Below are 10396 nucleotides of genomic sequence, written 5' to 3' on the forward strand. Positions count from 1 at the left end.
CCAGAAGAGGACTGGCCACCCCACATAGCCTGGTTCCTCTCTAGGTTTCTTCCTAGGTATTGGCCTTTCTAGGGAGTTTTTCCTAGCCACCGTGCTTCTACACCTGCATTGCTTGCTGTTTGGGGTTTTAGGCTGGGTTTCTGTACAGCACTTTGAGATATCAGCTGATGTACGAAGGGCTAAATAAATTTGATTTGATTTGTAGTTACCCATTTCACTCCTATGGACCTAGAGTTGACAGTTGGGTCCTTCATTGACATGGCACTACTACAAGATGCGGTAAAGGACACCCTTTGTGGTCAGACGTAACATCCTTTATTAAACTTCTCCTATTGTTATGACCCTCAGCCACTAGTAGGTCTACAATTGTCAGTATTTATCACTGGTATGAGATGCTCAGTAAGACAGAGCAAAGAACCTGAATAGACTGAATCATCACTACAGGTCAACACTTAGAAATCTTAAACAAAAACATTTGTGATCTTTTTAATTGTTTTACAAGATGCCTTGCCTCCAAAATACAATAGTGTTGTCAACAGAAACACCTCAATGTTATAGCTGTGTTGCACTGCACCAGTTCAACACTCCCCTCCCTATAAATGTAAAGCCAGTAGGATCTATCAGAGAAGCCAGGAGTCCTGGTCTGAGGCTGTAGGCCGTAGCCTGGGGATGGAAGTGGTTTAGCTCTGGCCTCCCAGGGTGTGCTTGTCAAACAGGTACTCTGCCATCTTGTTTTTGACAGCAGCCATCTTGGTGAGGTTGGTGATGTGGTCTCCCAGCTTCTTAATGGCCTCCACCTGCTCATTCAGGTAATGAGTCTCCAGAAAGTCACACAGCTAAAGAGGGAAAACACAGGTCAGACAAGAGAATGACTACAGACCATTGTAGATACAGTAACACACAAGAGCCTGGTGGTAATGGCATAAGTGCAGATATAACTATAAGCAAGTCAGTTAAAAATGTACAAGAACATCCTAACGTGGAACAGTGGGTTAACTAACTTCTTCAGGGGCAGAACAGATTTTTAGCTTGTCAGCTAGAGGATTCGATCCAGCAACCTTTTGGTTACTGGAGCAACGCTCTAACCGCTAGGCAACCTGCCGCCCCTTATGCATTAGCTGCATTGTGTGCATAGTATGCATCTGGACTATCGTGTACTTGCAAAGCAGCAGGTCACACAATCCTGTGTCATTAGTTATCATCTCCTGGGACAGTACCTGTATTCTATGTGATACATACATGTGGATCCACCTTAACTTACATGGGGGTCAACCTTGTCAGAGGCAATCTTGTGCAGGTCCAGCAGGGCCTGGTTCACATTCTTCTCCAGCTGCAGAGCACACTGCATGGCCTCCAGCCCATTGCCCCACTCATCGCGTTCTGGCTTCTACACAGGACAGAGTGAACACAGGAGGGTTAGGGAATACTAGCAGACGTTAAGGTCAGGATAAAGTGAACAGTTACACTTCTCACACTCAGTTCAGTGGTTAGAGACAGTATGTTCAGGACTACAGGTTCTCTAGCTAGATAAACTTAACGCTGGAGAAACTTTCCTCCATGGAGTAAAAACATTTTCTATCAGTCTACAATCTAAAATGTGTTTCCTATGCTCAAGGGCTTACCTTGATGTCCTGGAGTAAAATGCGTCCACCTCGCTTGTTCTGGAAGGAGAGTAGCTTCTCCGCGTGCTCCCGCTCCTCATCGCTGTTCTCCTTGAAGAAATGCGCGAAGCCACCCAGAGCCACATCGTCACGGGAGAAATAGAAAGCCTGGGTGGATAAACATAGAACATTGTAGTTAGAAGAAAAAAGCCAAACATGACTCGGTATTCTGTTCATGTTGTGGTAACTAAGCTTGACGATATAGGCATGAATAAATCTAGTCTGTAGTCTACTTGGTAACCTGACAATTAACCTGTCAAGGAGTTGTTACGCGCTCTGTCCAAGGTAGGATAGATTCCCGGCTTCATTTGGATGTTATACCTACCTGGAGGCAATTAATAGCCAAGCCAAGTATAACTCAAATGTGTATTTAACGGAGTTGAGGTTATTGGCTACAGGAAAGTCAGGTGAAAAGTGGAATTTAGGCGCAGGCATAATAATAAAACAGGTAGATCAACAAAACGGTCATCTTGGTAGACTCCTTACCATTGAAGTGTAGGTGTAGGAGGCAAACATCTCCAAATTGATCATCCGGTTGATGGCAGCTTCGCAATCGTGGTGATAGTTCTGGCGGATCTGAGACTCCATCTTGGCAGATTTTCTTTAATATCTAAATGAACGGTACAAAACAATGGTTTATTCGACGATCTTGCTATTATAGTTCAGGTAAGTGTTATGTTATCAATCCGGAATTTTCTATAATGCGGGACGAAGGCAGAGGAGTTCCGTTCAATCACTGTTGAAGCAAGAACTTCTTCATGCGTCTTCTCAGACTTGTGAACTGTAGGGATTCTTGTTCGCTCTATTTATTGTTCCAACCCGAATGCGTCAGTGAAATCCACCCTCACAGAGCGTAGCCAATCACCTTTAGAATTTCAACAGGAACTTGGCGGATCATTTGATGACGATCCCATTCCTCAGGAGTGAATGTAACATTGTGTGTTCTCATGAATTCTTGATAATCATATCGTTGGCCATCATTATTCAATAATTGTTTAATCCAAATAATGTTGTTGTCAAATCAGAAAAAATAAAAACTTGTTTTTGTGTTTTATGTCTTTCTTATTCCAGATTGTATACTTATGCTCTTATGTCAGAAGATTTTGGAGTGAGTTAGAAGATTTGATCTTAAAGAGAAGACTATTAATGTTAATCTGAGAGACTCTGATATTACCTTTTATTTTGATCCAAATGATATGGACCCTGATTTAACTTTCATTGTTCATTTGTTTATCTTTCATGGAAGATTCTTTATCCATACAATGAAGTGGGCAAATAACAAACCCCTCTTAACATTATTTAAGATAGAATTTAAATATTATTTTGAAAAGATCAGTAAATGTAAAAACAAAAAAGCAATATAAGAGACTCATATCTCCCTCACTATCTTTAAACACCAACTGTCAGAGCAGGTCACATATCATTGAACCTGTACATAGCCCATTTGTAAGTAGCCCATCCAACTACCTCATCCCCATATTGTTACTTTTTTTTCTTCTCCTTTGCACCCCAGTATCTCTACTTCCACATTCTCCTTCTGCACATCTATCACTCCAGTGTTTTATTGCTAAATTGTAATCACTTCGCCATTACGGCCAATGTATTGTCCTACCTCCCTAATCTTATCTCATTTGCACACACTATATATATATATATTCTATTGCGTTATTGACTGTATGTTTGTTTATTCCATGTGTAACTCTGTGTTATTGTTTGTGTCGCACTGCTTTGCTTTATCTTGGCCAGGTCACAATTGTAAATGAGAACTTGTTCTCAACTGGCCTACCTGGTTAAATAAAGGTGAAGTAAAAACATTAAATAAAAAGTGTTTAACTAATTGAAAAGGAATCTTGATATGTAATACCCCTGTCTGTTAGGTTTATGTACTCTTCTTTGTATATTTGTTTGTATTGTTGTGCTCATAATAATTAATAAATATATATATATATATATATATATATATATATATATATATATAAATGACTTAACCACTCATACACTGAAGCAAAAATAATTTATTATATTGACAAGAGAGCCGAGTGACCACAATGGCAATGCATGTGCTCAATGATTGAAGACAGGAACAGGTGGGGACCATTCTAGCTAATGAGAGGGCAGGTATGAGTGTGAGCAACACGCAACACTAAAAGTCGTTTTTCTCAAAGTTGCCGAAATGCCACGTGCATCCACATATATCAGTACATTTGTAACAGCTTAAACATTACGAAACTTATATTCAATCAAAATCCTCATGTAATTAGAAAATAAAATGGGATTATCTCACGCTGAAAGATTTTGGGCAAAGTAAAAGCTCTTGTAGAGAAATGCTAATTCTTATGTAGGTGACCAAACTATTGTTGATAAAGGGCTACAACTCAGAGTTGAGCCTGTGGGGTCCCCTACAGGATAGCTCCCGCATTACACTAATGGCCAAAACCAGCGCACACACACAGGATCTCCGTTGTAGCTGAACGTTGAATGCCCGAAGAGGATTCTACGATGACGGACAGACAACTGAGCCAATGGCGGAAGACTACAGACTACACCCCAGCTGAACCAATCCAAAGATCCGATCTTCCAGAATCAACCTACTTTCTGTTCTATATATAAGTGGTGTACTGATTGTATCGGTCTCTTCTTCGTCTGCGCTTCCGTACGAACCAGCGGGAGAGCCGTAATTACGCTGTTCTAGATATCTTCACTCTGAATAAACTGTAGCTTGTCATACAATTTACCACCTTGTCTGAATCGATCCTTGACCGACTCGTCCGTCTACATATCTAATTACTAACACTCTCGCCTTGAAGGCTTCATCTCGGTCTGTTATTTTTTTATTTAAAAAAAAACGTTGTTTATTAAAAAGTAAAATTCTATTGGTAACACCTAAAGCCATAGTATCAGGCAAAAGCAATATGCTACAGTGCAGGTCTAACTAGAGCGGTTATTGTTGAAAAAGGTCTGTGTTTGTTGTATCCTTTGAAGAAAATAGGAAGAATTTAAACATTCATTCTAATATTAGGCTAATTTAGAAATAGTCTACATCTGCGTTTGATTTAGGATATAAAAGGAATTGAACTTTGAGACGCAGTTCTGTAAACTTCTGTTTCATTCTCTAAGAGCACATGTTTCAATAGCATATGTAGCTTTTCCAGAATGCAGTCAAAACAAAAACTGTAGGGTTTATCACATATTTTTTATATCAATAACATTTTCAGAATGAGGTATGGGAATAAAGTAGTGGACAGAGAAAGAAAGAAAGGCTGGCTTTTGTAGAAATGGTATTTGTTGATACACCTTTCGGTGTCAAATAACATATTGTACTTCACAAATGGTACGTCAAAGTTGATTACATTAGAAATAACTACACAAAATCAGTAGCTACATACGTCTTACCACACATGTTATTAAGCTAAAACTGTGAAGTGGAAAACGTTTTACAGCTAATGAAAATAAATCAAGTAATAAAGTAATAAAAAAAGGTACCATCCTAACAACTTCAGTTCACATGACCTGATCTTCCACAACTGTTGACAGGGTGCTTCCAGGGTGCTGGGTTATTGCTCAATACAGCCATGTAGTTGAAACGTCATTGGTATTCATAAGAACTAGAGCTGTGTTCGAAAACTCATGCTAACTGCACTAACCATACCATTTGTGATGTAAGTGGAGTATGTAGTATGGTTATTGGTCATAGTATGGATATAGTTAGTATGCCAGAAGTTCCCGGATGTCATACAAAATTTGCCAAAATACGTAGTATACAAGCAGTGGACATTATTTCCGTGCTTTCAGGGTCCATAATGCAATTCTTCAGAAAACGGCCGTGGCCTCACAACGTTTTCAGATTTTTTAAAAATGGCAGAAAATTTTGCCAAAGTCAGACAAAGAGCGGATACAATTTCATTGCTTTTAACTAACTATGACAAATGTTAAGAAATGTTCAGCGATGTAATGAATTTTCAAATAAGTTATGTTACAATTCTTTAGCTACGCTATCCTTACAAACCGCATAGCGTATCTTTGCAGCAGTAATAATATTATTATTTTCAATTACCAAACCCGGACTACACTGGGCCCATTACTGCCGGATGTGATACATGCTGGATTTAAACCAGGTACTATGGTGACGCCGCTTGCACTGAGATGCAGTGCTATAGACCGCTGCTATAGACCCTATGAACTAATAGTATATTGTACGCAGTATGTACTCATTAAGTATGTAGTATACAGCATGTTAGTATGGGTATTCGAACACTACTTAGGTCTTCTGGGGCAGTATGCATCAAGCCTCTCAGAGTAAGAGTGCCGGGTTAGGATCAGTTTAGCCTTTTAGATCACATTGAATAACATTACATGGATGGGGAAGCTCCTCCCCCCAGCTTCCACTGATTTATACAGCCCCTGGTCTTTCCTGGCCTAGTATGTAAGGTAGTAGCTCTACTCCAATTGTTTTAGAACAGGACCCCCTTTTTCCTAAAATGTAAGCCAAAACAGGCTCTATCTATCAGTTTGTCAAGCTACTATCTAGGTTAATTGTTTGTATCTAGGTTCATTGTATCTTCAACATAGATAATCCTTGAAGTATGTGCCCTGCTCTCTGTTACTTTGATCAACAGTTTTAGACTGAACCTCACTTTATAGTGTAATGTTTTCATTATGAGCGCAAACAATGATTTGGAGACAATGAGACGATCAGACTGTTGGGAGTGACAGTAGACTTGTGCTTAAACCAGTGTTACAAAAAGGGCTGTGACATACTTGGCATTCCTTTTTTTTTGCGAAAAGGGACATCACTTTTTGACTAAATGATGTGTCATGCTTAAAGGATAAGTTTGGGTGAGCATATAAGGCGAACGTCTAGCATCCCAATGGTTTCTTGTAACTCATCACAGACAACTTGAGCTTTTTTTCTAATTATCAACTTTGCAACGATTTACTACTATTTAGCTACTTTGAAACTACTTAGCATGTTAGCTAACCCTTCCCCTAACCCTAACCCTTTAACCTAACTCCTAACCTTAACCTTCGACCTAACCTTAACCCTTAACCCCTAGCCTAGCTAAATTTAGCCACCTAGCTAATGTTAGCACCTAGCCACCGGGCTAACGTTAGCCACAACAAATTGGAATTCTAAACATATCATATGTTTAGCAATTCGTAACATGTTGTACAAATGACAATTTGTCAAATATAATATGAAATGGATGATGGACACCCACAAATTAATACACCATACAAAACATATCATACTAATTGGAGTATCGAGGTAGTTCTGTTCTGTTATCACAGTGACAATGTCCACCATTGTCACTGTGATAACGGAAAATAACTACCTTGAGACCAACAATGGTGGAAAAATGAAGATAGTTCACTCAAGCTGTTTACCACTGTAAACAGGAGGTGCAGTTTTGTGACTGCAGAAACAGACATGAGGGATGATGAATGGGCGAAGACCGGCTGATACCAGATTTGAAGAAAAGGAAGAAGGGAAGAAGGAGAGAACAGCAGGAACAAACCCTATACTATGTAACTTACATATACTGTGTAACTTACTAAGGCATTTTTAAACAAATAGTTGTGAATGGTTGTTTCTGGTGAATTTAAGGGAAAATACAACAACCTTTCTGAAAATGTTGTCAATGTAGTCAATCAGAACTCAAATACCAATTTTTATGTATTACTTGAAACAGTTTGTCTAACTATAACAGTTCAGAAAGTCACCACCAATGTCAAAACCCATTATTCTATTTATGTTCCCTTCACCATGTCTGGGTAGTACATGGTTTTGAAAAAATATATTTCTTTATACAGTGGGTCAAAAAAGTATTTAGTCAGCCACCAATTGTGCAAGTTCTCCCACTTAAAAGCATGAGAGAGGCCTGTAATTTTCATCGTAGGTACACTTCAACTATGACAGACAAAATTAGAAAAAAAATCCTGAAAATCACATTGTAGGATATTTAATGAATTTATTTGCAAATTATGGTGGAAAATAAGTATTTGGTCAATAACAAAAGTTTATCTCAATACTTTGTTATATACCCTGTGTTGGCAATGACAGAGGTCAAATGTTTTCTGTAAGTCTTCACAAGGTTTTCACACACTGTTGCTGGTATTTTGGCCCATTCCTCCATGCAGATCTCCTCTAGAGCAGTGATGTTTTGGGGCTGTTGCTGGGCAACACGGACTTTCAACTCCCTCCAAAGATTTTCTATGGGGTTGAGATCTGGAGACTGGCTAGGCCACTCCAGGACCTTGAAATGCTTCTTACAAAGCCACTCCTTCGTTGCCCGGGCAGTGTGTTTGGGATCATTGTCATGCTGAAAGACCCAACCATGTTTCATCTTCAATACCCTTGCTGATGGAAGGAGGTTTTCACTCAAAATCTCACAATACATGACCCCATTCATTCTTTCCTTTACACGGATCAGTCGTCCTGGTCCCTTTGCAGAAAAACAGCCCCAAAGCATGATGTTTCCACTCCCATGCTTTACAGTAGGTATGGTGTTCTTTGCATGCAACTCAGCATTCTTTGTCCTCTAAACAAGTTGAGTTTTTACCAAAAAGTTATATTTTGGTTTCAGCTGACCATATGACATTCTCCCAATCTTCTTCGGGATCATCCAAATTCTCTCTAGTAAACTTCAGACAGGCCTGGACATGTACTGGATTAAGCAGGGGGACACGTCTGGCACTGCTCGATTTGAGTCCCTGGCGGCGTAGTGTGTTACTGATGGTAGGCTTTGTTACTTTGGTCCCAGCTCTCTGCAGGTCATTCACTAGGTCCCCCCGTGTGGTTCTGGGATTTTTGCTCACTGTTCTTGTGATCATTTTGACCCACGGGGTGAGATCTTGCGTGGAGCCCCAGATCGAGGGAGATTATCAGTGGTCTTGTATGTCTTCCATTTCCTAATAATTACTCCCACAGTTGATTTCTTCAAACCAAGCTGCTTACCTATTGCAGATTCAGTCTTCCCAGCCTGGTGCAGGTCTACAATTTTGTTTCTGGTGTCCTTTGACAGCTCTTTGGTCTTGGCCATAGTGGAGTTTGGAGTGTGACTGTTTGAGGTTGTGGACAGGTGTCTTTTATACTGATAACAAGTTCAAACAGGTGCCATTAATACAGGTAACGAGTGGAGGACAGAGGAGCCTCTTAAAGAAGAAGTTATAGGTCTATGAGAGACAGAAATCTTGCTTGTTTGTAGGTGACCAAATACTTATTTTCCACCATAATTTGCAAATAAATTCATAAAATATCCTACAATGTGAATTTCTGGATTTTTTTTCTCATTGTGTCTGTCATAGTTGAAGTGTACCTATTATTACAGGCCTCTCTCATCTTTTTAAGTGGGAGAACTTGCACAATTGGTGGCTGACTAAATACTTGTTTGCCCCACTGTATATATTAGTATTTTCTCTTTCTTTATTGAGATATCAAGTTATGAATGAGAGGGGGGTGACAGAAAGGTAGAAGAATATAGATATGAATGTGTAGGCAGGGTTTGAATCCATGTATGGTTCAGAGTCAGCAGCATTACCACTAGACCAGAATATGGCACAACATGAATAATGTGTAATATTCAATTAACTTAATAGTAGTCGAGGCACGTAAAGTCAAGAAGCTGCTGACTTGATTACACACTTTAATTGCACTATCAATTCATTAAAAAGTATACATACATACGTACATACGTACATACATACATACATACATGGTTATAAAATAAATCATGTTCAGTCCTAATAAGCTGAAGATTCTATAATGAATACAATTAAACAAGTAGTGTGTTAGTCTAGCTGAAAACAAAGAGGCGGATTACTTTGTTGTAGTAAAAGTGAACTGGGATAGAAATACATTATCAATCAAATTAAAGTGAGTGTCGCGATGCCAACTTTGGACCAACTACATTAAGTGTAAAGGCTTGGATAGGCCTATGGCTCAGAATATGGAATAGAATGTGAATGGTGGGCTACTCTCTCAAGTATTCATTCAAATATGCAGTAGCCTGTAGGTTGTGGGCAGAAGCAGAAAAAATTATCCCGATCGAGGGAGGAGCAGATTTTTTATATTTGACAGTAAAACATTCTTATTATAACTATAACAGTTGTTGGCACCTTCAATTCTTGCACATGTTCTCATAAAAAGTGTTGTTTAACACTGCTTCTATCTAGGATGTAAACACAGCCTCAAGTGAGGTCTGAAAACTCAAACTGCTTGAGTTAAACATCTGTTTTTGAGTGTACTTGAAAAGTGCAGCATGCAATACAAATTGTCCCATGAAGAGGTAACTCTGTTGACCATTTAGCCAAGTTTCTTTCTAAGCTAGCAAACGTTAGTTTGACTAGCCTAGCCTGCTACTGTAACTGTCAATTTGCCTGGTCATGAGGCTAGTGTTTCATTAGCTATCTGTCAGGGACATTTTTGTTGTTGTCATGTTTTTAACTGATTATATGTCTCATTTCAAGTTACAAGCTGCTGGCTTAAATAAACATTCAATCATTTATTTTGCGTAGAAAGCCAAGCAAAAGCGTTGAGATAGAAAGATGTGTGTGTCAAGAATGCTAGAATGTACGTTTAAAAACTAAGTTGCATATGCAAATTTAGCCAACACAGCATATCCTACACATATACTTTAGCTACTTTGCAATACAATATTCTCTAAAAAACAACTGGGGAAAATGTATACAATTTGGTCTGCAATAAGAGAACCAGAGTTTGCCTTTACCTCCCTTCT

The 10396-nt window shown here is 39.1% G+C and overlaps 1 protein-coding gene across 1 annotated transcript; it reads right to left on the bottom strand.

Annotated features, from left to right (window-relative positions):
- Window positions 1-452: 452 nt before the first annotated feature.
- On the bottom strand, window positions 453-2483 carry LOC116362526 (ferritin, middle subunit-like). Its single transcript, XM_031816611.1, has 4 exons — window positions 2148-2483; window positions 1623-1769; window positions 1262-1387; window positions 453-836 (listed from the first exon to the last, which is right to left on the bottom strand). Exons 1-4 carry the CDS (start codon window positions 2247-2249, stop codon window positions 681-683), a joined length of 531 nt encoding a protein of 176 aa, XP_031672471.1. The 5' UTR covers window positions 2250-2483; the 3' UTR covers window positions 453-680.
- Between the last annotated feature and the right edge of the window lie 7913 nt (window positions 2484-10396).

Source organism: Oncorhynchus kisutch, unplaced genomic scaffold, assembly GCF_002021735.2.
Source record: "Oncorhynchus kisutch isolate 150728-3 unplaced genomic scaffold, Okis_V2 scaffold836, whole genome shotgun sequence".
Classification (NCBI taxonomy): Eukaryota; Metazoa; Chordata; class Actinopteri; order Salmoniformes; family Salmonidae; genus Oncorhynchus; species Oncorhynchus kisutch.